At 57.3% G+C, this 27,691-nt stretch overlaps 2 protein-coding genes across 4 annotated transcripts; one reads left to right on the forward strand and one right to left on the reverse strand.

Annotated features, from left to right (window-relative positions):
- Positions 1-223: 223 nt before the first annotated feature.
- On the reverse strand, positions 224-7,304 carry SFXN3 (sideroflexin 3). Its single transcript, XM_032882056.1, has 11 exons — positions 7,198-7,304; positions 5,837-6,000; positions 5,004-5,174; positions 4,546-4,644; positions 4,117-4,192; positions 3,886-3,971; positions 3,494-3,621; positions 3,271-3,320; positions 2,542-2,591; positions 1,822-1,869; positions 224-1,550 (listed from the first exon to the last, which is right to left on the reverse strand). The coding sequence occupies exons 2-11, from the start codon at positions 5,995-5,997 to the stop codon at positions 1,454-1,456; spliced, it is 966 nt and encodes a 321-aa protein (XP_032737947.1). The 5' UTR covers positions 5,998-6,000; positions 7,198-7,304; the 3' UTR covers positions 224-1,453.
- Positions 7,305-9,422: 2,118 nt separating this feature from the next.
- PDZD7 (PDZ domain containing 7) lies at positions 9,423-27,479 on the forward strand. 3 transcript variants are annotated; one of them, XM_032882068.1, is made up of 16 exons: positions 9,423-9,704; positions 14,653-14,793; positions 15,099-15,273; positions 15,800-15,976; positions 16,191-16,338; positions 17,574-17,634; positions 18,056-18,463; positions 18,963-19,157; positions 20,720-20,770; positions 21,327-21,502; positions 24,636-24,727; positions 24,846-24,937; positions 25,091-25,165; positions 25,667-26,278; positions 26,587-26,687; positions 27,125-27,479. In XM_032882068.1, the coding sequence occupies exons 1-16, from the start codon at positions 9,482-9,484 to the stop codon at positions 27,284-27,286; spliced, it is 2,889 nt and encodes a 962-aa protein (XP_032737959.1). In that variant the 5' UTR covers positions 9,423-9,481; the 3' UTR covers positions 27,287-27,479. The 3 variants fall into 3 exon arrangements, with proteins under 3 accessions (XP_032737959.1, XP_032737970.1, XP_032737980.1); XM_032882079.1 differs by lacking the exons at positions 26,587-26,687; positions 27,125-27,479 and having other exon boundaries at positions 25,671-25,806; XM_032882089.1 differs by lacking the exons at positions 26,587-26,687; positions 27,125-27,479 and having other exon boundaries at positions 25,094-25,165; positions 25,671-25,806.
- Positions 27,480-27,691: the final 212 nt, after the last annotated feature.

The raw sequence follows: 27,691 nt of genomic DNA on the forward strand, positions 1-27,691 counted from the left end.
TGGGGAGGGAAGGCAAGGCCACAGGCAGGAAGTCGGCTCTCCCTGGACCCGCAGGACATGGAATCAAGTGAAGATCAAGAAGTAGACAGGGTTTCACTTTATTGAGTAACAATGGCATCCTAGTTTTAGTTGCTGGTGGCAGATAGCTGGGAGAGAAGGGAAGTGCTCTTAGAGGACGTCGGCCAGAAGGCCCAGCTCACTCTACTCACTGTATCACCCATAGCTTATGGGAGTTGGAGTCAAGGTCCAGCCCTGTACCCTATGAATGTATCACCATATATTCCATTCCCAAGCCTACCTCTCCTTTGGACCCCCTGTGGATGCCCCGGCCCTTCTTCCTCTTGGGAGATGAGGGCAGGAGTAGGGGTAGGAGCAGGACTAAGCCTCAAAAAAGAGGAGCTAAGGTCGGACTTCTGCCGAATGTCTAACAAGAGCCAACAGAACACAAGGTGTCCTGTCTTGAGATTGTACACTCAGGGCCTAGTTGCCCTTGGGGGTGTCCTTGTCACATCCATCCACTCAGATACCTGAGCAGGGTAAGCACCATTCCCACAGCTGTGTCCCTCTGTAAGAGGGGGCAGTGGGAGCTCTTAAGGGGGAATGTTTGCTCTGCCTTCATGGCTTTTTGGTGTGAGGAAGGAGTTGGGACCGTAGCGTAGAGTCTATGATGTCAGAGCAGACCAAGAACTCTGAAGGTTGTCCCTAAGGATGCCCACACTATGGTGTGGGGGAGATGGGAAGATGGCAGGGGTGCTACAGGATACTGACACTCCTTTGTTCTCAGAAAGGAGAGAGGATGAAGGTAATCTATTTCAGGATGTGGGGGATGCCTAAACTGCCTATCTCCCTTATCCTGTCATGTCTTCCTCTGCCAGCCCAGTTCCCAGGTCAACTTTGGGAGCTAGGAACCAGAATTCTGAAGAAGTCGGCCCAGTTTGGCTGGCTAGTGTCCCTCAGTCTCTGCGCTGAGATCCCACGGCTCCTCCTGCATCTAGAAGGGGCGAGGTGCTGCTAGAAATGACTTGGCCAGTGGAACTGTTGAGGCAGGAAAGTCGTGTAGCCTGGCTGGCTGACAGGTGGCGAGATGCCAAGAGAAGCCAGATAGCGGGATACCCTAGGACAGCATATCTGTTCCTAGTTTCCAGAACAGCACGTACACACACACACACACACACACACTCTTACGCACATGTATCGTGTACGTGCACACGTAGACAGAGAAGCCCAGCAGAAAGGGACTGTGTGGCCCTGCTCTTTGAAACCAGAAAGGAGAGAAAAAGGCTGGATGGAGGCACCTCTCTCAGCGTAATGGACTGCTGGACTCCCCGGCGGCTCCCCCACCCAGACCCCACCCAGTACCAGGCAGATGGGCAAGGGAAGGGGAGGGAGAGTGAGGCTCCAGGAAAGCAGCAGCCCGAGGAGGTGAGGGAAGGGGCCAGGGACTGACCCTCCCTCAAAGCCCCTTGTTGTAGTAAACCACTTCGATGTCAGGGTTTTGCTCACGGATCCGAGCTCTCAGCTCTGGCTCCAGCCTGCTCACAGGTAAGGAGCTGCAACAGAACAGCAGAGGTGGGCTGAGTATCCCCGGAACCCAGCCTGCATCAGGCCAAGCGATCACCGCCCTTCCTCCTCCCGGACTGAGGAATCTCCTTCGGCGGCCAGAAGGCCCAGCTCACTATCATTTCCCGGCCCCAGAATAAGTTTAGTGCCAGGCAGGCCAGCCCTCCTCCTGGAACACACTGAAGGCCTCTAAGGGCAGTTGCTTCCACAGATATGGAGACCCACCCAGAGCCCCCAGTCCAGCCGGGGGGCAGCGCTTACCTTCTCTGGGGGAACAGGGCACAGCACAAGGGGGTGGCAAATACCAGGCTGGGGAGAAAAGTGTTGGAAAGGTTTGTGAAGTTTTGACCTAAGGCTGTTCCCTCCCTGCACCCCATGCCTTCTCTGGAGACAGCCCCTAGGGGTGGAGACTGATTAAAGCCAATGGTGACATTAGGTTCTGGCCGAGGGACGAGCCTCAGGGCAGCGACAGTGAGGGCCAGAACCAGCAGTTAAATGTGCATGAAACTCCTGGATGATACCAAAAGGTATATTTCCCTGCTTTCCTCTCACAAACGAAGACTAGAAATATCTCTTTGAGGGGCACCTGGGTGGCTCAGCGGGTTAAGCCTCTGCCCTCAACTCAGGTCATGATCTCCAGGTCCTGGGATCGAGCCCCGCATTGGGCTCGTTCTCTGCTCAGAGGAGAGCCTGGTTCCCCCTCTCTCTCTCTGCCTGCCTCTCTGCCTACTTGTGATCTCTGTCTGTCAAATAAATGAATAAAATCTTAAAAAAAAAGAGAGAAGTATCTCTTCGACTAGACTCTTGGCCTTCAAGGATGGAGATCACCCACAGCACACCCTACAAATGTCCCAAGACCCCCTACAAGCCAGATGTATGAATGAATGAAGTACATGAACATCTTAAAGTCAATAAATATCCACCACGCCCACCGTGGGAAGGACACTCTCACACACCCTAGCTGAGTCTCTGCACACTTACCAGAAGCCCACCAGTCCCACCTGCAGGGGCGCCCCCAGCCAGAGGCGACGCTGTGGGGAGACAGAGACAGTGGAATGGTTTGCATCCCCTCCTCCCCTCCCCTCCCCTCCGCCAGGCCTGCTTGCTGACAGCCTCCTTAGCGTCCCATCACCCATTCTCCCCTCTCCGAATGGGTTCCACACTTCCTCGAATCCCCCACTCACTTCCTCCGGGCCTAGTGGCCTCCATGAACCTGTCCCTTCTCGATTCACTCCAGCCACAGGGACCACCATTCTGTTCCCCCCAACGGACCCAGTTGGTGCTCAATACTTGTGAATAAAAGATTCAGTGAATGAGCTTATATTCCTGTGTCCTGCTTCTCTGTTCTGTTCGTGCATGTGTGAGCCTGTGTGTCTTACTGTTGTCAGTAGTGACAGCATGAATATGCTGTCAGGTGTGATTGTTATAATCCATCCGCGAGTCAGAGGCCTCAGGAGTGACCCTGATTCTCTTCAGGACAGAAACCATTTCCTTCCTTCCCTTATCTTCTCCTCCTGTCCCCTCAGGGTTCCTTCACCCCAGCCCAATCCCCTCTTGCTGAAGGAATGAAGGGGGAGGAGGCAGCACAGGGGTGGGGCAAACAGGTGACAAGTCTCGGACTCAGGCCAAGCTGGAAACAGGCTCGGGGGCAGGTCACTTCTGCTTCCAGCCACCACCACTTCCAGGATGGGAAAGGTGAGAGTGACCTACCTTTAGGAAGTCTTTCTTCTCCAGAGTGTCCATGATCACGGGGGGAATGGCTGCAGAGAGAGGAGGGCGGCAAAGGAGGGAGTTAGCGATGTGAACGTCGGGATGCCCGGGAGAGACACATCACCCTTCACAGCTCCTCCCACTCCCCCCAGCGTCACAGCCCCCAGAGTGCTCAAAGCCCCTGGAGAAGACCCCACGCCCCACCCAGGCGCCTGTGCCTCACCCATGGCAGGAATGGCCATGCAGATTCTCGATATCACCACCTGGAAGATTCCTTGTTTGGCCGCAGCCACTGAGTGGCCAAGTCTCTGGTTTTCCTCATCGGTCACTGGGATGCCCACCTGCAGTTCCCTGAAAAAGAAAGGGGGTGGGGGGGGGTCACACCACAGGCCCTAAATCTTACCAGCAATGCCCTCTTGGGCAGCTGTTCCCTGGGGTCCCCTCAGGTGTCAGAGAGTCAAAGGCTATTGTTCCCAGCCCAGGATCCCAGAGTCAGACTGAGACTGTGCCCAGAAACTTCTGTTTGGGGAGGGAGAGGGCTGGGCTCACCTGTGTGGCGGGACGGTATGCCCACACGCATGGTGGGCGCGCGTGCCCAGAGCGGGAGCCACTCACCTCTGCCTCATCAGGGGGATGTTGATGCAGTTGGCAGCCGCCACTGCTGCGAAGGGCACAAATCTGCCAACCAAGGGGGGCAGGTGCTGGGGGAGGGAAGATATCACTTAGTGGCCCTAAGGGCCATGGGGTAGGAGGAACTCTGGGGGGAGATGTGGGGAGCCTGTGGATTGGTGTGGACGAGGGATGAGGAAAAGGGAGATGAATAAAGGGCACGTGGAGGGCATTTACCTTGGTGAGGGATTTGAGCCCCAGGGCTGTGGCCACGGCACCCGTGGTGGCACTCACGTAAGCCGTCCCCAGCTGCCTGTGGTGACAAGAGTCAGGACACAGTGTGGGAGGTGAGCAGTCTGATCTGCAGTTCTTTCTCTCAGGGAAAGGCCAAATCCTCCATACATGAGGCATGGGAGGCAGAGAAATTCCTCCCCTGCCACAGTGTAGGCTTGTCTGGAAGCTCCGCTCCCTCCCTTTCAAGAGGAGAGGCCCCCACAGCACACACAAGGGGATGCCATGCCCTCAGGCCAGAAAAGTGGGGAGAGGCGCAGGCCTCCAGGAGGGCTTTGAGGCATCAGCCGAACAAGCACAAGCACTGGGGGAACAGTAGCAAACAAGAGGGAACAACAGGAGGCCGGGGCGGAGTCGCTGGGTACAAGCTCTCACCTCACAGTGATGGGAGCATCACCACTGCGGTTGGAGTAGTTAACAACAGCATTGAAGGACTGATTCACCCACTGCCAGAACACCACAGTCGGGGTCTTCCTGAGGGAAAAAAGATGCTTACTTCTGCCCCCTCCATGGTGTCCCTCATCCTCAAATTCCTGATAATGCAACCCCAGAGGTTATTCCCAAACCGGCAGGAGGGGCCCAGCTGAGGACCCTAGGACTTGCTCTGGTGACCCCCGCACGACCCTCCCCACCTGCCCCACTTACACAACCACAAACCCTGTCTCTGGGGTGGGGAGTGGGTGCCTGGGGCTGAGTTCCGCATGGTGTCTGGGGTTCTAACACGAGTTCTCACCCACCCACTATTTTCGGCCCACCCGGCCTCACCTCGTCATCAAGCTACACTCTGGCGTGCCTAAAGTACTCAGGGAGAGGACCCATGGGACAGGACCTGCCTGTAGAAGGTGAGCATGCAGCCAGTGATGGTCATGTTCATGGGCACCTGCGCCGACATACGGCCAATCAGGACCACCTTCTCCCCAGTGTCCGGATGGAAGGCCGAGTCATACACATACTTGGCCCTCCACAGCTGGTCCTCGGTGAGCCCAGGTGTCACCACACCAGCCCTGCAGAGAATGGCAGGGAGGAGACAGGTAACTGTAGGTGGCAGATCTGTCCCTGTAAGGCCTGACCACTCAGCTCAGGGGACATCTGGGCAGAGGAGAAGGAACTTTGACCCCCGATCTCAGAATAAAGGAGCTCCTTGTCTCAGTGGGAGAACCACATCTTCCCAGAAGAGTAGGCAGGTTCCTATTTCTGTTTTCCTTGTAGCCACACAGAGAGGGGTCCCCTTCTCTTTCTGCCTCAGTGCTTGGTCGTGGGTGATGGTGGTTCCCAGTGGAGTGAAATGGCTAGGGGCATCACAGGGGCTTTTTCTCCTGGAAACAAGGGGGATGCTCTCCTTCTCCCTGGGCTCCACTTTGAGACCCTCTGTTCTTGTAGAGGGTGGCCTAGCAGTGGGACACGCCCCTTTAGAGGGTTTATGAAATAGACAGTAGTCCCCTGCCCACCAATATCCATGCCACCTCTTCAACCCAAACACCCTCAGACTCTCTGGATTAAAGCTCTGTGCCATAACTGTGAGTCCAACACATAAGGCCAGGGAAGAAGAGGGTTGAGGAGTGGGGCAGGGTCACTCTCAAGCTTGGGGAGATAGATGCAAAAGGTACTGTAGTCATGGCAGGGAATGAGGCTCTGGGCTACAGGGTCAGACGGGGTAGTGGTCTACCTATAGTTCTGCACGATGTTCCGGGAAGCTTCCAGCTGTGCTCCAGACAGCAGCAGATTTCGGGGGTCGGTGACAGTGAAGAAGTGCCGGGCTCTGCCCAGGAAAGTGCTTTGGTCCCAGCGAGGTTCCTGGATATTGATATCCAAGGGCAACTCACCCATTTTCTGCAGGGCAAACACCAGCGTTGGGAGGACTCCAAGGAGGGAGTCCAAGACCTCTGCCTGTGGGTACCTCTGGTGGGCCCTGCCCTAGTCCCTGCGCCGCTCACCAATCCCTTCCAGAGCTCAAGGTGACTCCAGATAGGTTAGCAGGGTTGGGGGGAGGAGCTGTTTTCCAGGCAATGTTCTGCCTCGGAGACTTGCAGCCACGGGAGGAGGGGGCAGGGGAAAATAGAACCAGAAAAACAGATCTCCTTTGCACTCTGGCCTGGTGCAGATTTTCACCAGAGAGGGCTGACACGTGTATGGTTGACGCAAGAGCAGCAGCTAATCCTGTGTAGTTACTCTCGTGCTCTCTACGCACAAAAATACATATATATCCATGTTCATGTCAGCTTTAGGGCCCGGCTGCCTGGAGACCTAGGTGCAAACTTCCAAGGCTGTTGGGGAAGATGGCATAAGCCATCCAAAACCCCAGCCCCTGATTGGAGGAGAGCAAGGGCTCAATGGCCACCCCAGGGGCTTATCTATTCCAGATCTCAAGTCAAGGACGCTGATGCCGGTCACGCATGCGTGCTAGTGGGCACGCCCCAGTCTCCTCTCCAGGGGCATCTTCCTCAACCCACACTGAATGGCCCCAGGCCCTCCTTGTTCCCCAGCTGGGCGGGGCTGGCCCAGACACCCATCCACCTCTCCCCAACACACCTACGGCCCAAAAGGATTCAGTAAGTGCCCTCTCCACCCAGGAAAACCTGAAGCAACATCTGGCCGTGTTAGGCAAAATCCTACAATATGACTAATCCTCTCCAACCACACTTCCTCCCTCCCTGGAAGACACACCCTCCCCTCTCCCGCGCACTCACACGAACATACCCACACACATACATACATGCCCTACACAGACACACGGAGGACACGCCCTGCATACCCTAGCTCACAAAGACCGTTACCTGCACGCTCACACATGCACGCACAACCCATGGCCATCAGCGGCAGACACCTGAATGTACAGCCCCATGAGGCCCCACCCTGACATTCCTCCCCGCAAGCAGCCTCCCCTCGCGCCCCAAGGACTCCTAGAGTCAAAGATACTGAGTCCGGAGAGGACAGGGAGCACACTTCAAGGCAGGCTTCCGTCCCTCTTAGCCCCCCATCTCCTACTCCCCTGACCGCCGAACCCCGCCCGGGACAGCAGACACTCACGCTTTCTTGAGCTCCGGGGTTTCTGGCCTCTGCAGCTCGCAGACCCGCCTTCCTCTAGGCGCCGCGCCCCTGCTCCTGCCCTCCCACCCATCACACGTAACGTCACGCGTGACGCTAACCGGCAGGAGGGGCAGGGGCTCCCCGCCTCCGCGCGTTCCCCGAACGTGCCCAGGGATTGGCAGAGCCTGGGGGCGGTGGGTGCCATTTGGGGAGACGCCCCCAGCCCGGGCTCCCGGGACCTGGCCCAGCGCCGCCTCCCAGAGCCAATCAGGGCTCGGGAATCAGTTCTGGCCAGTCCCCAGCCAGAGAGAGGTGGGGAGGGACGGCGGGAGCGCTGCCCCTTTGCTTGCAGTCCCCTAGCTGGCCTCTGGGGGGACCCGGCCTCGGCCCCAACGTGTCTAGGCGCGGAGGGGCCATCCTCTGATGGTGCGCTCCGAGGGTCTCGGATTACCGCGCGGCTTGTTGCCAGATGGCCGCCTGGGCAGCGGCCTCTGCCTCCTTGGCCCCCAGGGCTCCTACCCCAGTCCCCACAAGCTCTTGTCGCAGCACTCCCGCATTCGCAGCCCTTCACAGTCTCCCTCCTGCCTGTGTCCTATGTCCCCACCCTTTTCTTCCTCCAGCCCCCTCCTTATCCGCCTCTTGTAACCCTTAGCTCCACTGGGTCCTCAGTTTCCTTCTGTCCCAAATCCCTACGCCTGCACCGCAGACCTTAGCCCTAGTCCCTGCCCTGGGATATGTAGGGGCAGAAGGCTCAAGGTACCTCTGTCTGCATCAAGCAAGTGGATCAGAACGATTCTTCCTCCCCCTAGTGTCGTGGAACCAGTGGCTCCACCCTGTGCCCTTTCCAGAACTGAGTGGCCGGAGAGACACTTAGCGACACAGAAGGAGGATGCATGTGAAAGAAGGCAGTACACACACACACACACACACACTTCACAACTCACCTAGTCACCTCAGAGAGCACGCCTGCCCCGTACCCAGGCGCCAGCCCACGCTCCTGCCCACCGAATGCTTACACCCCCTCTGCCCAGGTGCCATTCCCTCACTGATGCCTTGGGGGTGACGCGGAGGGGTGGCAATTCCAAGAGCCCTAGTGTCTGGCTTGGCCTGGAGAAGAAGCGGTTCTGGGCTCCCCTGCACTGAACCCGTAGCGGGAGGGGACGAGGCGTGACCCAAACCCTAAGTTCGTGGGGCGGGGGAAGGCATCAGATCTCGAACTGCAGCGGGCAGAACCCAGCGGCCTCAGCCCAGGTGACAAACTGCAGACCTGAGCGCCCAAGGGAGGGGACGGAGGCAGTGACTGGCGGCTGTCGCAGCCAATGGGTACCCGCACCTACGCAGGCCCGCCTTATTCCCGTAGCCTGGGCGGAGCGCGGGCGAGGTTTCCCCCCCGTTGCTGCGCACGCGGGCGCCCACGGGCGGGGGAGGCCGCCGGCGGCCGCACCAGCGAGCAGGTGAGGGGAGCCAAGCTGGAGAGGTGGGGGCCGAGAGGACCGACCCGAGGGTGGGATGCTGCGTTCTGAGTCCCAGAGCTGTTCTGGGGGACTTGGCTACGGGTTTTGTGCGCGTTGTTGTGGGGCTCTAGCCTGCAGGTCCTCCGCCAAAGCCTGGGAGAGGTTCAGGACACCTCTTTAGAGGAGAGAGGAGGGGGACGGAGGGGACAACAGCATGGGACCAAGGAAGCTATGGTGGTTGGGGAATCTCTGGGACCCTCGGCTGCAGCTGTCCTAGGTCCTGAAGCCCTGCCCTAGAGACCCGAGCCCCTTACCCACAAACACAAGGAAAGGTGTGCAGGGAATTGTCCTGGCCCCAATTTCCTTCACACCATCTGAAGCCCTAGGACCTGCAAGAATCCATCTCAACTCTACCCAGGACTGGGCACTGGGGTAGATGACTCAGCTGAGAGCCAGAATGAAGAGTGAATGAGAGGCTCCCACTGGCCTTGTAGAAATGGCTCCAAAAGTCTGCGATGGTGCCTGGACTGGGCCAGGGGCGGGAGAGGAGAGGGCCCTAAGGCATGGGACGACAGTATGCTCAAATCAGGGCCAGGGTGGAAGTTCTGGGGGCAGCGAGGGCAGTGATTACACCATTGTCCCCATCCCTGCTCTCCATCCGCAGGCCTGGAGCGCACACTCCCAAGAAGCAGCTCAGGTGGGATGCTCCCAGTACTGAGACCCCTGCCCCGCACAGAAGGCTCATGGAGCCGAGGAGTACGCAGGGCCCTTTTCGCAAGGGCTAGCAGGTTCCTTCTGGACTTGTAGGGCGCCACCCCAGGCTAGCCACAATGGCGCAGGGTTTTGCAGTGGGCTTTGACCCACTGGGCCTCAGAGACCTCAGCTCCGGCTCCCTGAGCTCCCTCTCCTCCCGAGGCCACCTGGGCAGCGACTCCGGCTCCGCAACGCGATACCTGCTGAAGAGGCAGCAGCGGCTGCTGAATGGGCCCCCCCGCGGAATCCGAGCCTCATCGCCCATGGGCCGCGTCATCCTCATCAACTCCCCCATCGAAGGTGCGAGCAGGGCCCACCTCGGGCCTGGCGCTGAGGGTGGGGGTAAGGGCCCCGCTGGGAGGAGCTGGAGAGATGGGAGTCTTAGAGCAGTGGGGCGTGGAGGGCCCCTGTTTAGCTGCACACTCCTCCTCATCAGCCCTTTCCTCAGGTTCAGGCCAACACTATAGGGTTGCAGGATTGTAGAGAGGTGGGAGGGGGGAGATAGGAGTGTGGAGGCAGGGACAGGTGTGTGTGATGTGCTAGCTCCCCAGCCAGCAAGGTAGGCTATGGAATGGGCAGCTCCATCCTAAGGACTCTGCCTTTCTCCTGTCCCTTGGTGGTCGACCCACGGGCTGGGGGGAGCAGGATGGAGAAGGCTCTATCCATCAACCAACCCGTTGTGTGACCAGCTCCATGCTGGGCTGTGAGGACTCAGTGACCACTGGGGAGACAGAATTAAAGATTTCAGGTGCAGGGGTGCCTGGCTGGCTCAGTCCAAAGAGCTCGTGATTCTGGATCTCAGGACATGAATTCAAGCCCCAACTGGGTGTAGAGATTATGTAAAATAAGTAAATAATTTAAAAAAAAGATTTCAGATGCAGAAGAAAAGAAAGAGGTAGGGTAGCAAATGTTCCAAAGAAAGGGGAGAGGAGGAGGGTTGAGGGTCCAGAAGGGAGCCCCAGGCCTGGGCCCCGAACCAGGGGGTTACCTGATCTGACACAGTTGCTTCAACACTGTTACATTGCACACCTGCTCTACACCAGGTCCTGTGGGGGGCCTGGAGAAAAACGAGGGTCAATCTTCACCTTTCAGAAATGTACAGTGTAGTGGGGCTTAGAGACAGAGCAATGAGAGCAGCTGGTGCTGGGATGGAGGTTTCCCAGACAGGGCTGGAAGTGGAAACCGAGAGCACAGGGCGGAGGCCCCGATGGCGGGGGGGGGGGGGGGGCAATTAGGAGACAGCCTGGCTGCAGTGACAGATGTGAGGCGACAAAGAGGCAGTGAACAAGGCAGGACCTTGAGTGTCAGCAGGGGTGGGGAGCAGAATGGGCACCCCCTGGGGCTGGGCTTTCTGTGGGACAGATGTCATAAATATCTCCAGCTTCCTTTCTGTTTCCCAGCCTGCAGAACTCCCCTGGCTGGATCCCAGAGTGGACTTTTCAGACCCATCTCCTCCCCTCTGACCCAGCTGGCATCCCTGTCCCCTTACCCCGGCTGCTGGGGTGCTCAGGGTGCAGGCTTTCCTGCACCAGTGGCCCACGCCTGCTGACTCCCATCATCTACCGTGCTGGGTCTCCCCCACCCCAATGAGCACCAAGGCACTACTCAGAGTTACCACTGTCACTCGGGTCACGGAGCAAAAGTCCACAGGGGAGCTAAGGGACATGGTAGGGGACAGGGAAGGGATTGGGGCACGAACTTTTTAGGTCCCATTGTATTAAAAGGACATATACATCCCCCTCACACAGCCCTCCAGACAATGCCCCAACTATGGTGTGACGGCTCTGTACGCTCTCCCCCTAAAGATGCTCTTGCAGAAGTTCCAGGATGGCTCCATCCAACTGCCTCGCCCTCGAGCCCTGCTCCTGCAGCTAAGGGGAGGGCTAGACAGACTTCCACCAGCCAACCCCTACCTATCTGGGCTGGGAGCCCCTGAGCTCAGAATTTTCCCTTCCGCCTGAGCACAAACATCTCCCCAGTCACTGCATCCCAGAACCTTTCCTCCTTGTTACTATTTGGACCATTCCAGAGGCCTAAAAACTGATAAGGGAGACGCAGTGGGGAGGGAGAAACCACGACCCACCTCACCCCCATAACTTCCCACCAGCTCCTCAAACTTAGCTGGTCCCAGAGAAAATTCATTCTCTGATCCAAACCAGCCCTTCCTCCCCTCTCTCCTTCATCCATTTATTCTTCTACTTACTCAAAAAATCCTTGGCAGATACTAAGTGCTGTGCAACATACTGGAGATACATTGGCAGAAAAGGATTACAAAGTCCCTACCATGAGTGAACTTATAATCTAGTGAAAGGTGACAGACAATAAATAATATGTGAGCAAGCCAGTCATGAGAAAGGATGGTAAGACCCTTGGAGGCACTAATTTGCATGGTAGGATAGAGTAGTGGCTCCCAAACTTGGGAAGACATCAGAATGGCCTGGGGGGCTTGTGAAAAGATAAGCTGCTGGGGTCCCACACCCAGAGCCTCTGATTCAGGGCACCTGCAGCGAAGCCCAAGAATACACATTTTTTAAAATATACATTTCTTTTAAAGATTTTACTTTTGAGTAATCTCTACCCCAATGTGGGGCTCAAACTCAACCCTGAAATCAAGAGTCACATGCTCTACTGACTGAGCCAGCCAGGTGCCCCAAGAATACACTTTAAAAAAATGTATTGATGGGGGTGGGGCGCCAGGGTGGCTCAGTGGGTTAAAGCCTCTGCCTTCCGCTCAGGTCATGATCCCAGGGTCCTGGGATCGAGTTCCGCATCAGGCTCTCTGCTCAGCAGGGAGTCTGCTTCCCTCTCTCTCTCTCTGCCTGCCTCTCTGCCTACTTGCGATCTCTGTCTATCAAATAAATAAATTTTTAAAAATCTTAAAAAAAAACATGTATTGGGGCACCTGGGTGGCTCAGTGGGTTAAAGCCTCTGCCTTTGGCTCGGGTCATGGTCACAGGGTCCTGGGATCAAGCCCCGCATCAGGCTCTCTGCTCAGCAGAGAGCCTGCTCCCCCGCCCCTCTCTGCCTGCCTCTCTTCCTACTTAATCTCTGTCTGTCAAATAAATAAACAAAAAAAAATTAAAAATGTATTTATTTGAGAGAGAGCAGGGGGAGGAGCAGAGGGAGAGGGAAAAGCAGACTCCACACTGAGCTCAGAGCCTGTTGCAGGGCTCGATCCCATGACCCTGAGATCATGACCTGAGCTGAAATCAAGAGTCAGTTGATTAACCAACTGAGCCACCCAGGTACCCCAAGAATACACATTTTTATTAAGTTCCTAAGTACTGCTGATGGCCTGGGGGGCACGGTTTGAGAATCACTCTAATAGAGGTCACCTGGGAGGAAGGGAAGGGACTTCAGGGAGGGTAGACCAGGAAAGCTTCTCAGAGAAAGTGCTGTGTGGGCCAGGAGGGGCTGCAGATTGGAAGCTGGCTTTATGAAGGTCTGGGCAAGAGTTTCACAAATTGAGGGAACACTGAAATGATTAGCCTGTGAGAGGAATAGGAGAGAGGTCAGTGTAGCCAAAGCTCGATGAGGTTGGGTGGCGGCCAGAGGTGAAGGGAGAGAGGTGGGGTGAGGATAGCCCACGGAGGGCCTTACTGGGCCTAGGGGACTGTGGAGTTCCTTCTAGAAGCAGGAACAGGCACTGAAGTTTTTAATAAGCAGGCATGATCTGTAAAAGCTGACTGTGGCCATTGTGTAGAGAATGGCCTAAAGGGGGCAAGACTGGGAGTGAAGACAGTGAGGAGGCTGTGAGCTCCCAGAGGGGGAGGCCAGTGGGCAGGGGTAGGCCAGTGGAGGTAGAGAAGTTTCTATCCTCAACGGCCCCAAGCTCCTATGTTCAACACGAGATTGGCAGCCCACTGGCCCAGGGCCCTAGGAAGGGCCCAGGGAGGAACTGAGAAGAAAAGGGGTTGGGGGACAGGAGAGCCACAGACTCCTGTGCTGGGTTGAGATGTGTGCAGACAGAATCAGGCAGGAAGCCTCAGGATGCCACACATATCTGTTTTGCACCATCCCCTACCCACAGGCTGCCCTTGGAGATTTCTTCCTGAGCTGCTCTGGTCATGTATTGTAACCTGATTTCTCATACATCAAGCAGAAGTGTGTGTGTGTGTGTGTGTATGTGTGTGTGTGACAGAGACAGAGACAGAGAGAGTTCTCCTTCTCAAATACCTCTAGAGTAAGCCTTGCCCAAGAAGAAATCTCACCTTCTCACCTGGGACCCAGCTTCCCTCTCCAGTCTTCTTTTCTAACCAAAGACCTTCTCAAGGACCCACCTCAAAGCCTTTATTCACTCCATCCCCTCCCTCTCAGCGCCCTCCCTTTCTGCTCCACTCATTGAAATCCCACCTATCTTGTCTTCCCAAACACCTTCCCTGGCAACTGCAACTCCTGGGAAGCCTGCTTTTCAGACGTTCCCCAGTGCTGATGGAGAGGACCACTCTGGGGGCTCTGGGCATATACTGCAGCAGAGTGGTGTTTTGGGTTTCCCTCCTCATCTAGTCAAGTAGCTCCTTGAGCTCTTACCTCCAGAATCACAGAGTCTAAGAGATAGAAGGGGCCTCAGAGATCCTTCTACAACACCCCAGACAGGGATTTATCAAGTGCCAACTTGTATGCCTCCAAAGATGGGGAATTCACTAACTCTCTTGGAAAACTCATTGCATTGTCTGACGGCTGAAGGTTTTAGAAAGTTTTTTCCTACTAAATTGGCCTCCATTGAAGTCCACTATTGAGCTTGATTCCGCCATCTGGGTTACACAGACAAAAACATCCAATGCCTTTCACAGAATAGCTCTTCAACTATTTGAAGACAGAGCTCGAATCCTCCTTTCTGCTCAAGATGAAGAGCTCAAACTTGGCTCAACTCTGCCCCATAGAATGGAATCTTTCTATCCATCTGACCCTCAGAGTGGCAGGGGTTTTAGGAATTTGTTCTATCCCAGGCCTGTGGGAGTGAGGAGCTTAGTAAGCACCAGAAACACACCCCCCCCTATATAATCAGGGAAGGAGAAGAGCATCTTCTAATATGGAGCCCTGTCCTGCTTGTTCCCATACTCTCTCCCTGATCCATACTCTCAAAGTCACCGATAGGGAGCTCAGATATTGGCTGCCCTTAGGCCTTAGGGCCTTAGGTATCTGTGCCTAACAACCCAGCCCAAACTGGGAAACCCAGGGGCCCTCTGTGCCCAGACTGGACATGGGAGTCATGCCCGTGTCCCTCCCTGCTCCCGCCACCACACAGCCAACAGTAATGAGAGCGATATCATCCGCGCTGTCCGGGTGGAGAAGAGTCCAGCAGGGAGACTGGGTTTCAGTGTGCGGGGCGGCTCTGAGCACGGCCTTGGCATCTTCGTCAGCAAGGTGGAGGAGGGGAGCAGTGCAGGTGAGCAGGGCCCCCTGAAGGGAGGTGCTGGCTGAGGGTATGAGCCCCCACCTCACTGGGGTTCTGGAGTCCTATTTTCAGGGATGACAGGAAAGGGTCCTCAGCTTTGGAGGGACTGGTCCAATGGGGAAATGGGGCCGTCTCCCCGGATGGAGTGGGCTAATGGACAAGTCCAGACCTCATCTGGGGACCCCAAATCTCATGGAAGGAAGCCTGGTTGCGGGGGAGGGGGTGGAAGGCTTAGCTTCGCCTTGGGGGATTTGTCCCAAGAGGCCCATGCCAGCTGCCTCCCTCCCCTGGTGCAGAGCGGGCTGGCCTGTGCGTGGGGGACAAGATCACAGAGGTGAATGGGCTGAGCCTGGAAAGCACCACCATGGGCAGCGCCGTGAGAATGCTCACGGGCAGCAGCCGTCTGCACCTGACAGTGAGACGCATGGGCCGAGTGCCGGGCATCAGGTTCTCCAAGGAGAAGACCACATGGTGAGAAGGCCTGGTCCCGGCCCTGACCTTGCCCCACCCTGTCCAGCCCACCCAGCCCACGGCAGGAGACAAAGGGCTCTGCGTGGGACTTGGCTATCCCTGGCTCCCGCTCTTTCTGTCCCCCTGGCGCTGGAAACACAGCGATCCCAAGGCCTGACACTGCAATGAGACAAGGCTGTGTCTGTCCCCCAGCTCTCCTCCCAGCTCTGTCCCAGATGCCAGCGGTCCTGCCCCCAATGCTGTCATCGCTCCCGGGAGCCTGGGCATAGTAACAGCTCCTCACCCTCAGGGCTCTTGTGGGGATGTGAGCGGGGCCCTGGCACAATGGGCTGTTCCACAGAGAGAGGAAATTGGGGCGGTTTCCCCACCTGATGAAGGGGACTTCCCACTGAAGGGCTCAGGACTGGGGAGTCCCCCAAGGCAACCTCCCCTTACCTGTGCAGTCGTCGGGGATGCTGGGAAGAGAGGGGGTGCCTGGTGGTGGCCTGGGGGAGCCCAGACTGATGGCTGCTTGCTGCTGTCCCAGGGTGGACGTGGTGAATCGGCGGCTGGTGGTGGAGAAGTGCAGCTCGACGCCGTCAGACAGTGGCTCGGAGGATGGCGTGCGCCGCATTGTCCACCTGTACACCACATCGGACGACTTCTGTCTGGGCTTCAACATCCGCGGGGGCAAGGAGTTTGGCCTGGGCATCTATGTGTCCAAGTGAGGGCTCGGGCAGGGCGTGCAGTGGGGATGGGTTGGCAAAGGAGGCTCAGCCAACCGCATGATCCAAGGAGGGCCTAGGTCAGGGGTGGGGCCTGTGTAGGGCTGGGGGGCTCCAGGAGGAGGGTCAAGGATTTTGGCTGGGGCGTTCCTGTATCTAAGTGAGGGAGGGCAGGCCAGGTGGCCTCTCAGACTGCCTCCTGTCTGACCCCAGAGTGGATCATGGTGGGCTGGCCGAGGAGAATGGCATCAAGGTGGGGGACCAGGTCCTGGCGGCCAACGGCGTCAGGTTCGACGACATCAGCCACAGCCAGGCCGTGGAGGTGCTGAAGGGCCAAACACACATCATGCTGACCATCAAGGTGGGCAGGACTGTGGGTGTCAGAAAGAGGCCAGACTGTAGGAAGGACTTCCCAGACCTCTCTAGTACTTAATACCTGTTGCCCTACAACTTAGGACTTTCCCATAGCCATTTGAGAGGGCCAGACATTGTGCTCATCCCTACTGCGTAGAAGAAGAAACCGAGGCTCAGAGAGGCAGAGTCATTCAGGAATCACAGTCACTTCCTCAGCTGGCCAGCAGCAGGACCTGCTTGCAGTCCTGCTCCCCAGACATGGAGGGCAGTGCCCTTTCCGCTGAGTGGTGGAGGTGCAGGTGTGGAAGGAGAAAGTGTCCTGCCCAGAGGGTGGGCACTAGCTGTGGCTTTAGGAGGGGCCTGGGCACAGGGCAAGGAGGCTGGGCTGGGCCAGAGATTGGATTTCAGGGGAGGCACCTGCATTCATGATTCATGTGGGTCTCACACTTGCCTGAGGATCATGTCATTCTCACTCTGGCTGCAGGGGAAGGGACGGCTCGCTCTCCACTGGAACCCACTCCGGCCCCACTCCGGCCCCGCTCTGCTCTCCTCCCTTCACTAGCTTTCACCCATCTTGCTCTTCAGGGCCTCCTCTGCCATTCCTCCGCCTTCTGCCACTTGATTTCCTATCCCACAACACCCACCCCCCATCCCGTTTCTCCCTTTCCTTCCTCTCACATGACCCCAAACACTCCTTCTCTCTCCTACTGTGCCCCTCGTTCATTCATTCAACATTTTTGAGTATGTACCACATGACAGCCTCTCTGCCAGGTGCTGGGGCTACAACAGTGAGCAAGACAGAAGAAGGCTCTGCTACGAGGGGGTTGGGGGTACTGGGGTGGGAGGAGCCAGGCAAACAGGATGCATGCTGACTGACAAATGCTGTAAGGAAATTAATAGAGAAATGGGAGGGGTCAATGAGGAAGGTGCTTTTAGCCTGGGGGTCAGGGCAGGTCTCTCTAGGGGCTGATACCTGAAGAGGGAGAAGGAGCTAGCCAGAAGATGAGTGGAAGGAGGAAGGAAGAGAATCCAGACCGAAGGGGCAGCAAATACAAAGCCCTGAGTTACAGAGGAATTTGGCATGTTCAGACATAAAGTGGCCCATTTGTCTCGAGCATGATGAACTTGGAGGAGAGAGATGGAGTTGGAAAGTTTACTCCTGTCCCATCACCCCCCCCTTCTCACCCACCCCCTTCTCACCTACTCCCCCATGCCCTCCTATGCCCATCACGATCTTCCCAGGAGACTGGCCGGTACCCTGCCTACAAAGAGATGGTTTCTGAGTACTGCTGGCTGGACCGATGTAAGTGGCTCAGTCCCTGGGTTGGAGGGAAAGGGCTGAGGCCTGACAGTGGGTGAGAGTCTCTGAGGACTAATTGGGCAGGAGGAGCAACCTGCGTGGGACTTCCTCACTGCCCGGAGCTATTTCTGGGCTCCTCTCTGGAAGTTGCAGGTTCAGTTCCCAGCTCCCCTGGCTCTGGAGTCCCGGGTGGGGTGGGGCTGGGGGGTTGCCGTGAATAGAGGAGAAGGGACTTGCCTAAGGTCTCTCAACAAGTCAGGGGCAGACTGCAGAGCCGCCGGTTCCCCAGAGCCCGTGCTTCCAGCCTCCACGGCTACCCAACACTCACCCACCCCCATACCCAAGGTGGTCTGCAACCCTGGCAGGGCCCTGAAGCCGCCCGGCCTTCCCCCTGAGATGCCCCTGCCTTCCCCACTGCCTGCAGTGAGCAACGGGGTGCTGCAGCAGCTGTCCCCGGCCTCTGAGAGCAGCTCCAGCGTCTCCTCCTATGCCTCCAGTGCCCCCTACAGCTCCGCTGAGGGCTCGGGCTCCCTGCCCTCCGACCGCATGGATGTCTGCCTGGGGCCCGACGAGCCGGGCAGCTGGGGCCCAGGCTGGGGGCGGGCAGACACAGCCATGCAGACAGAGCCTGATGTGGGGGGCCACGTGGAGACCTGGTGCAGCGTGAGGCCCACCGTCATCCTCAGGGACACTGCCATCCGCTCCGACGGACCCTGGCCTGCCCGCCGCCTGGATTCTGCACTCTCCGAGTCCCCGAAGACTGCTCTGCTGCTGGCCCTGAGCCGGCCGCGGCCCCCCATCACGAGGTCCCAGAGCCACCTGACCTTGTGGGGTATGTAGGGAAGGGGTGGCTGATGCTCTCTCCAGAGCTCCCAGTAAAACGCCTGCCGCACATCCAGCCCTGGGCCCTCCCTTGGCTCTAGGCCTTGACTCGGCCTCATTTCCAGCCCCAGAATGCACTCAGATGCTACTCCGGGCCCCATTTTCAACTGGTCCTGGGCCCCAAACCCACCCTCAGATCCAGTCCCAGATCCTGTCAGCTTTGGGCCCCAAACCAGCCCTAATCCATCCCTGCCACCCTACACACACACAGGCACAGACACACACACCCTGGCCTTCTCGGGGAGTCCTCACAGAGCTGGAACCATGGGTGGGGGAGAGGTGGAATGTGAAGGAGGAAGCTCACCTATGTCCATCCCCACCTCCCCATAAGGCTGGGGGTCCTGTCTGCCCCTCCTGTCCCTCCTCTCTGCCCCTCTTCACACCCCTGCCCCTCGGCCTTCCCTTCTGCCCACCACCCCAGCTCCCTGGGTGCTCCCTCATGTCTGCAGAGGAGAAGAAGCAGCGGAAGAAGAAATTGGGGTCCTCTGGGGAAAAGGGGGCCCTGCAGCGCTCCAAGACACTGATGAACCTCTTCTTCAAGGGAGGGCGGCAGGGGCGGCTGGCAGGTGATGGGCACAGAGAGGCCTGGACGCTGGATGGAGGGAGCCCAGCCAAGCCCCGCCCTCGCCTAGACCTGGAAAAAGGTAAGCAAGCAGGATGAGAGACAGAGAGGAAGGCGGTACAGCCCACTTTGGCATCCAGCAGCTCTGGGCTGAACTCTTGCACTGCCTTTTACCAGCTGGGAGTCGCTACCTGCCACCATAAGCCTGTTTGCTCATGAGTCGTGTGAGAGTAATGATTACCTATTTCTTCAGGAATGGTGAGGAATAAGTGAATGGTTGTATGTAAATCACTTAAGGACATTGTCTGGCATACAGAAGGTCCTCAGAAAACGCAGTGGTCATTGTTAAACTGTCTCATCTCCCCACTTTACAGAAAGGAAAACTGATAGAGCCACAGCCTAGCCAGGAAGTTGAAGGACTTGGGTCAGGTCTCTGTGCTCTTGGTGCTGAGGTGGGTAGGGCACGCCTCTCTTGGAATATTTGTCTTCACCTCCCCTGGCCGGAGCTCCACAGACCCTACCTACCCAGTTCTAGAATTATCCCTGGGCAAGGCTGTTTCTTGATCAGGGCCCAAGTGGAAGGGCCTGGGCAGGCTTCACTTAAGACAGGGGCTTCCAGTGGACCCTCAGAGAGGCCTCTTGTCTCTCAGGTGAGGCTCCAAGACTGGACCACAAGTGGATGAGTAAGGCTCTCGGGGTTGTATGGGACAGAAACCCAACTCAAATTAGGTTTAAAAGCACTTCTCAGCTCAGCTACTGATGTAAGGAGGTCTAAAGGTTTAAACAGTCTCATCAGACATCTGTCCCCTTCATATTTGGTTCCCCTTTCCCCTGGGTTGGCTTCATTATCCTGCAGGTTTTGCCCACTCAGAAGGAAGATGGCACTGCCGCTTAGCAACCCAGGGACAGAGGAGAGCTTCTTAAAGAGGGTCCCGCTGAAGTTCCAGGCTCTCATTGGCCCTGCTGGGCCACATGCCCAATGGGGCAGGCCCATGGTGCTTTCATGGGCCTTCCTCAGTCACAGACCCACTCTGGAGCCCATGGACTGAGAATGGAGGTCCCCAGATGATTGTGGAGGGAGAGTGGAGGTTGGGTAGGCAAAAACAATGACGGGATGAGGATCTGGACCCAGCCCCTACTGGGAGGCTAAGGTGAGAGTCCCACAGAAGAGACAAGCTCTTCAGATCTGGCCGGGCCAGCCCCACTTCCTCAACCCACCTCTTTTTCCACAGCCCCCCCGGGCCCTGCTCTCACCTGATGCTTCTCCTATCCCTCTGGATACCCCTCTCTCCTCCAAAGGCTCCTCTTTTTTCTCTGTCCCCTGAAGGTAGGTGCTCCCTCAAGCTTTGTTCTTGGGGTTCTTCCCTCCATGTATTTGCTTCTAAATGAATTTCCACAAACAGAACCCAGACTGCACCCTCTCTTGATCTCAAACTTTCACTGATTCCCCACGGCCTATGAATGAAGTCCCTAGGGGACCGTGGTCCCTGAAGACCTCCGTGGCCTGGCCTCTTGCCTCCCCATTCTACCTCCTTCCAGCCTGAGTTCTTCATTCCAGCCGGAGATCCAGCCACCCCTGAGCCCCCCAAGCCCTGTGTTCAGATTGGGAGCCAGGGCCCGTCACTGAGCCTTTCTTCTCCACAGCAGGGGCAGTGGGGCCCGTGCAGAAGTTTGTCACCTGGAGACTGAGACGCGGTAATTCATGCATCTCTTTTCCGAGGCCTGGTTGACATCAGAGCCGCAAATGGGGTGCATGTTGGGGGCAATTAACAGGCTTTGGGCCGAACTCAGTTGGGGTCATGCATGGGGGATTGAGTGCATACTGGAGCCAAGTAAAGAATTGGGCTAAGCTTACCAGGAGAGACAGGGCTGCAGAGAGATATTGGGGTGCATTTTTGAGAACTGGGTACTCGGAGGGGCTCCTAAAGACAGGTTTTGGGGAATGAGGGAGCCTGGGCCAGAACTCCATTGAGTACTATGACAGTGACTGTTCATAGGACACCAGCAAGGGACAGACTAGTTTAGGGGTCTGTGTTGGGGGCCCAAGGGTCTGGATTGGAGCTCCCTTGCTGGGCAGATCATTATGGGAGACCACGGTGGGGAGATCTGGGGCTAGGCTGGGATTCTGTCAGCAGTACCTAGGCCTCTCAGCTGACCTGTTCTGGGGTCTGACCCCACTGAGAGAAGCCCCTGTCTCCTCCCCTGAGGGTTCCTGGATCCATCATCATATGCCTTTGCTCCTTCCCTGCAGAGCGGGAGAGGGGCCGGGCCCTGCTCTCTGCCAGGTCAGGGAGCCCCTCCAGCCAACTGCCCAGCATGGATGAGCAGGTGCAAGCCTGGGAGAGCCGACGGCCTCTTATTCAGGACCTGGCCCGACGGCTGCTGACTGACGATGAAGTGCTGGCCATCACCCGCCACTGCTCCCGGGTGAGCTTCCGGCCTGCCCCCAGCTCCAGTCCGCGATCACCCAGCCACCCAGTCCCTCATTCATTCAGGCCACAGTCTCTGGTCAGTATCTGGGCTTGATGCCGTGAGGCCAGTCGGTAAAAGCAGAAGTCACTCCTGTTGCGCACGTGCGCACGTGCGCACACACACATACACACACACACACACACTGAGCTCACAGACAGGAAGGGGAGATACAATAATTAGAACCTAAATACCCATAGTGACAAATCACGTCAAGTGCTAGGAAAGGAAAGGAGAAAATAACCCAAGAGGTACAAATTAGGTGGTGTCGTCTAGGAGGACCTCCTTGAGCAGGTGATGTTTCAGCTAAGTAGAGAAAGAGCTGGACAGGTGATGAGTCGGAGGACATGAGTCTCTGTGGTCACTGCCTTCGAGCTCCTCAAAAGTCCAGCCTTCTTCCCGGAACCACTGCCTCCCTCTACACCTGGGTCAGCCCACAGACCCGACCTGATGCCACACCCCCTCCCCTGTTACCCAAGTAAGTAATCCTTTGTCACTCCCCCCCACACACCTCAAGCCTCCCCCAGCATCTGCACTGTTGTTCTGTTTCCTCCTACTTTAAACAGAAAGTGGGGCTCCAGGGTGGATTGCAAGTTAGATGTGAGGGAGTCCTTGTGGCCTGGATGTTGGGGAGGCTTTGGGAGGCACAGCCTCCCCCTCCAGGGGGATCAGAAGGCCCTCTGCTCTTGTCCTGTCTCAGAGTCCCCGGGTTTCCTGTCCTGGTGTCCCAGTGAGGTGCCGGCATCAGCGCACATTAAGCCCGCACGCAAGAACAAGCTCCAGGGGCTCCAGGAAGTCGCTTGTGATTCCCCCCACGCCCTCAGCCTGGTCGGAGTGGGTCTGTGTTGTTTGTCTGTGTGATGTGTACAACTGTGTGTCTGTGGGGTACCTAGGTTTGCGTGCAACTGTGTGTGTGTCTAGCTAAGGCAGGTGCGTATAACTGGAGACTGAGACGCGGTAATTCATGCATCCCTTTCCCGAGGCCTGGTTGACAGCAGAGCCATAGATGGGGTGCATGTTGGGGGGCACCTAGGGCCTTTGGGCTAAACTCTTGTCACCACCCTCAATTCAGTGCTGAGTGGGAACCCAAGCACCAACCTCCGTGAGCTTGCACCTCTGCGCTCTGGCCATTAGGTGGCGCGCTGTGTCCATTTCTTGGCTCAGCTCCTTTTCCATCAACCCTCGGTTCCTCCCACCCTCTCCAAGCCAGGATCACCTCTCACTGCACCCCCACAGCACTTGCATACCCCCCAAACCTGACCCATGCCTCACCAAAGCAATCAGACCCCTCTGGGGTGGAGCTCTGGTCGGAATGATTAGCAAATCTCCTCTAAAGACTCGAAAGTGTGGCCTCAAACCCTAGGCCTCCCTTCTCTCTCCTCTGTGCCAGCTCTCCACGGCCACCAGGCCAGACTTTAGAAACCCCATCTTGGATCCCTTGACACTCCCCAAGTCCCCTTGCAATCTCTTACCTTTGGTGGAACAGAGAAAGTTTCTCAGGCTCACATTCAAGGCCTTCCCTGCTTTGACTCCCCAGCCACGAACCTCAGCCTTCCCGTGGTCGCCACCTCACCACCTCGTCATCTTCTGTTGGCCACTGCCTAGGGTTACACATGTGATGAACCGCACAACTCTGGGCCACCACACACCCCGCAGTCCCAACCCATGCAGCCTACATGGAGGCCCTTCCTGTACCCTCGCAGTCAAGCTAAACTTCCTTCTATCCATTATTCCACCCCACCCTTAGGGCACTTTCCACTGAGTAGTCATGCTGTTCCCTGCATGTATCCTTAAGAGTAAATGTAAATGAAACAAACCTACCAAGAGGGGTCAGGGTAAAGGTCGCCGCCTCCAGGAAGCCAATCCCGGACTTCGCACGCTCCTCTGAGATTCCCTTTGCCCCACTGCCAGTGTTGTGTCGTCCACTGGGGCACTTGGCTCCTTCTGCCCCACGTTTCCCGCTAGACTGACTTCTGAAGGATTTGGAACAGGGTCTTCATCGTTGTGCCCCCGCTGCCAGCACAGGGTGTGACACTTAGTAGGAGCTGAATGCAGATTTGTGGCCTTGAAGTGTGTACCTATGTGACATATTCTGTGCAATCATAGATCTCTCTCTCCAGACATAAGGAGGTGTATTTAGACACGTGTATGTGTGAGTCCCTGTAACTTTGTGTGTGTTTAGGACCACATAGTTTATATTTTATTTCCTGAAATTTATAATGTCTCACTCTGACCACCAGGGCTTGCTGTCTGTGTTTATTCCTTTCCAGGATGAAGAGAGAGAGAGAGAGAGAGAGAGAGAGAGAGAGAGAGCGTGTGTGTCCCTGAATCAGTACTTGTCTCCATTCCACCACTAGGGGGCAGTGTGTTGTCCAAAAAGGGAGGCTCCCAGTGTTCCGTTTGCCAGTTTGTCTGCGTTGGTGGGGTGTGGCTGGTGGCATCGGGCAGTGCCAGGCAGAAGGGCTTTCACCCCCCGCCCCCTCGGGGGACTGACTGGAGAGGCTTTCTGTCGAGCCACCCCTTCCCCAAGGTCCCTATTCCAGCGCTGAACAAAGCCTAATTGGTAGGTCACTGTGCAGACACAGGCTGGGCCAGGCGGGCCCAGAGTCTAGCGTTTGGCCCCGGTTCCTTCCTTCTGCCTGGAAGGTGTGGGCGGGGAGGAGAGTCCACTGCCCGCACATCCTTTTCCCGCACCGAAGCTGGCGGGAGCCTGACTTCTCAGGTTCCAATCGCTCTTCACACTTCCTTATCTGTGTGGCCTTGGGCAAAGTCCTCTCTGAGCCTCAGTTTCCTCAGTCTGTAAAATGAGAATAATTCATGTTATCTCTCAGCGTCACTAAATGAGAGACCAGATGGAAAAGGGCCCGTCCCAAAGCCGTTGCTGCCCCACCCCCCACCCCACCAGCTATTATAAGTCTGTTAGCTCACTTGCAGGCTTCCCCCTAGTCACCAACACTGCCCTGTCCTGGGGACAGCCTGGGGATGGGGAGCAGCTTTCCTAAACATGGGGAACCCCACAGACCCACGCAGCCCCTCCCCCCAGCTCTGGATGTCCTGGCTGCTGGGTGACCTGCGGCACCTCTCTCTGCAGTACGTGCATGAGGGCGGCGTGGAGGACCTCGTGAGGCCCCTGCTGGCCATTCTGGACAGACCTGCGAAGCTGCTGCTACTGAGGGACATCAGGTGGGGTGGAGGCTGTGGGGAGGGCTTGGGGGCGGAAAGGAGACCCCGGAGAACTCCCCCTACTGTACCCCACAAGAACTGTGCCCCTGCCTACCCCTCATCTCTCGCCCTCCCCCAGGAGCGTGGTGGCCCCCACCGACCTCGGCCGCTTCGACAGCATGGTGATGCCCATGGAACTGGAGGCTTTTGAAGCCCTTAAGAGCCAGGCAGGTCAGCAGCTGGGGATAGGACGCGCAGATTCCGAGCCCCAGCTGGGGATGGCAAGAGGGCCTCCCAGGGGAGAAGAGGCACAGATGACCTTCAGCTGTGTCCATCATGGAGCCTGGCAGGGGCCCAGGCCTCTGAGGGGATCTCCTTTCCCAGCAGTGCGGCCTCCTGCCTTGAGACCAGCCCGGCAGGACACACCGCCCAAGCGTCACCTCATCACACCTGTGCCTGGTCAGTCGGAGTCCCAGCTCTGGGGGAGCGGGCACACCCCTGGGGAACCGGGGAAGGGAGAACAGGCCTTCCATCCCTGCCCCCACATAGGGTGTCATGGCTTCAGAACGCTGTCTGGTCCCCTGAAGGAAATCCCTTGTCCCCCAGAGTCACATTTATCACTGCCACTCACTACCTGTACTATTATTTACTTAATAATTGGTTTTAAACCCACTCACTTTTTAAATCTAGTCTCCTTCTACGTAATAATCTCTGAGAAATGACCAGTTTGGTGTGCGAGTCATGTTTTTTCTAAGACACAGACTGTGATAGAAAGCTTTAAAGTACTGTGTTAGCCGGGAACCTAGGCAGAGTCCCTCCCTGTGGGAACACCACCGCAGGGCCTGAGCCAACCAAGCCAGGGTCTCACGCGCCCTCCACCAGCAAAGGCAAGGACTGGAGCCTGGCAGGGTGGCCTGGGCTGGTGAGGAGGGGCAGCCTGACCTTGGCCCTCTTCCCCAGACAGTCGTGGAGGTTTCTACCTGCTGCCTGTGAATGGCTTCTCAGAGGAGGATGACAATGGGGAACTGAGGGAGCAGCTGGGGGGCCTCCAGCTCTCCCTGCGGGCCTCTGCTCCCCACCATCCTCATAAAGGGATCCCCCCTCTCCAAGATGTGCCAGTAGATGCTTTCGCCCCACACCGAAGCACCAGCACCCCCCCTCCCCAGCCACCTCCTGTCGCTCCCCGGCCCCCAAGGCCTAACTGGCTGCTGACGGAACCCCTGACCCCAGAGGACCCACGGCAGAGCCAGAGCCAGGGCCTGGCTCAGAGCCACAGCCGCAGCCGCAGCCGCAGTCGCAGCCGCAGCCGGTGCCGAGGCAAGTCCCCGGGATGCAGGCGCTCCCCATCCCCAGCACCTATCCCCACCCCGAGTGCCGCTGACGGGCGCTACCACAAGCCTCGCAAGGCCAGGCCTCCTCTTCCACGACCTGTGGATGAGCAAGCGGCCAAGGCAGGGAGCCGTCAAGGCCACTCTGAGAATGGAACTGGCAGGACAGCCATGGAGGCAGCTGAGAAGGCCCCTGGCGGGGAGCTGAGGACAGTCACGCTGTCCAAGATGAAGCAGTCCTTGGGTGAGTCCACATGGGACTGGGGCTGGCAGATGGGGCTCTTGGGTTTGGATGAGGTTCCTGGCCTTGGTTTTGGGGTACAACTTGGGGTTCTGGTATTAAGATTTGGATATGGGGGTCTATTGGGGAGGTTTGAGATTGGAGGGGGTGGGAACTGGAGGATTTTTGGAGTCAAAGACTATGTGGGAACCGAATCTGGGGATTTGGGAGAAGTTGGGGTCAAGACTTGGTGCTGGGGTGCTGGGTTTCTTCTGGGAGCTCTGGGGTGAGGGGAGTGGCCACACACTCACCCAGTGCTTCTCTCTCACTAGGCATCAGCATTTCTGGGGGCATTGAGTCCAAGGTGCAGCCCATGGTGAAGATAGAGAAGATCTTCCCTGGGGGGGCTGCCTTCCTCAGTGGGGCCCTGCAGGTGGGTGAAGAGTACCCAAGCCCACTCCCAAGGTCCAGAGCTGAATTGGGGAGTGGGGGGGGCGGAACCTGCTCATCTTCCAGCCAGGCAGGTTTAAACCAGGTCACGGGAGGAGGCTTAGGTCCGGGGCGGGGGGGGGGGGGGGGGGGGGGGCGGCGGCGGTGTCAGGCCGGCAAGATGAACAAGCCCAGGGAGAAATCTGTCCCCTCATGCCAGCCTGGGCCTGAGGGTGGCCCATCCTGTTCCACCCCTATCCCCAAGGGACAAAGGGCCATTGTCTGTGCCTTACCCTGCCCCCCACGGCCCCAGGCACAAAAGTCCCATTGTCCATCCTCTCCACCCAGATGGGGAGGAGTGTCCTAGCTGCTGGAGTTGAGAGGTTGGATGGTGGGATGACCTGAGAAAGAAGGGCTGTGATTTCCCCACCCCCATCCCAGGCTGGCTTCGAGCTCGTGGCAGTGGATGGAGAGAGCCTGGAGCAGGTGACCCACCAGCGAGCAGTAGATACCATCCGCCGGGCTTATCGAAACAAGGCTCAGGAGCCCATGGAGCTTGTGGTCAGGGTCCCTAGGACCAGCCCAATACCCTTACCCCCCTGACTTGTCAGCCCTCACTCATCAGCGCCTTCCTGTTGACCATTCCCCTGCCCACTGACCCCTTGATGGTACTCCTTCCCTCCCACTGCCTCCTAGAACCTCCCATTAATGCTCTGCTCACCAGAATCTAGATTCCTCCCACCGATACCGGGCTCCTCCTTCAGAGGGCCAGCCCAGTCCCTTCTCTAGCCCTCCAGAGACTCCTGATGCTAATCCCAGACTCCCTCCCACCTATGCCATGACTCTTCCCACTGACTTCAGATCCTCCCACTGACTCCCAGGACCCTTCTGCTATCTCCCAGACCCCACCTACTAACCTCCTTGAGACTCAGGAACCTCCCACTCTTGCTTGCTTGACTTGGCTCCTCCCAAAGCTCCCCCCACCTTCTTCCCTCTCCAGCTATCACT

Source organism: Lontra canadensis, unplaced genomic scaffold (assembly GCF_010015895.1).
Source record: "Lontra canadensis isolate GAN:19392208 unplaced genomic scaffold, GSC_riverotter_1.0 scaffold3, whole genome shotgun sequence".
NCBI classification, from domain to species: domain Eukaryota; kingdom Metazoa; phylum Chordata; class Mammalia; order Carnivora; family Mustelidae; genus Lontra; species Lontra canadensis.

Coding starts and splice junctions, on each gene's coding strand:
- PDZD7 (XM_032882068.1), top strand. CDS start 9,482: ATGGCGCAGGGTTTTGCAGTGGGCTTTGACCCACTGGGCCTCAGAGAC. Junction 14,794..15,098: donor GGAGGAGGGGAGCAGTGCAG/GTGAGCAGGGCC, acceptor CCCCTGGTGCAG/AGCGGGCTGGCCTGTGCGTG. Junction 26,688..27,124: donor TCCTCAGTGGGGCCCTGCAG/GTGGGTGAAGAG, acceptor CCCCCATCCCAG/GCTGGCTTCGAGCTCGTGGC.
- SFXN3 (XM_032882056.1), bottom strand. CDS start 5,997: ATGGGTGAGTTGCCCTTGGATATCAATATCCAGGAACCTCGCTGGGAC. Junction 1,870..2,541: donor GTGGGACTGGTGGGCTTCTG/GTAAGTGTGCAG, acceptor TTTTCTCCCCAG/CCTGGTATTTGCCACCCCCT. Junction 1,551..1,821: donor GCCCTGTTCCCCCAGAGAAG/GTAAGCGCTGCC, acceptor GTTCTGTTGCAG/CTCCTTACCTGTGAGCAGGC.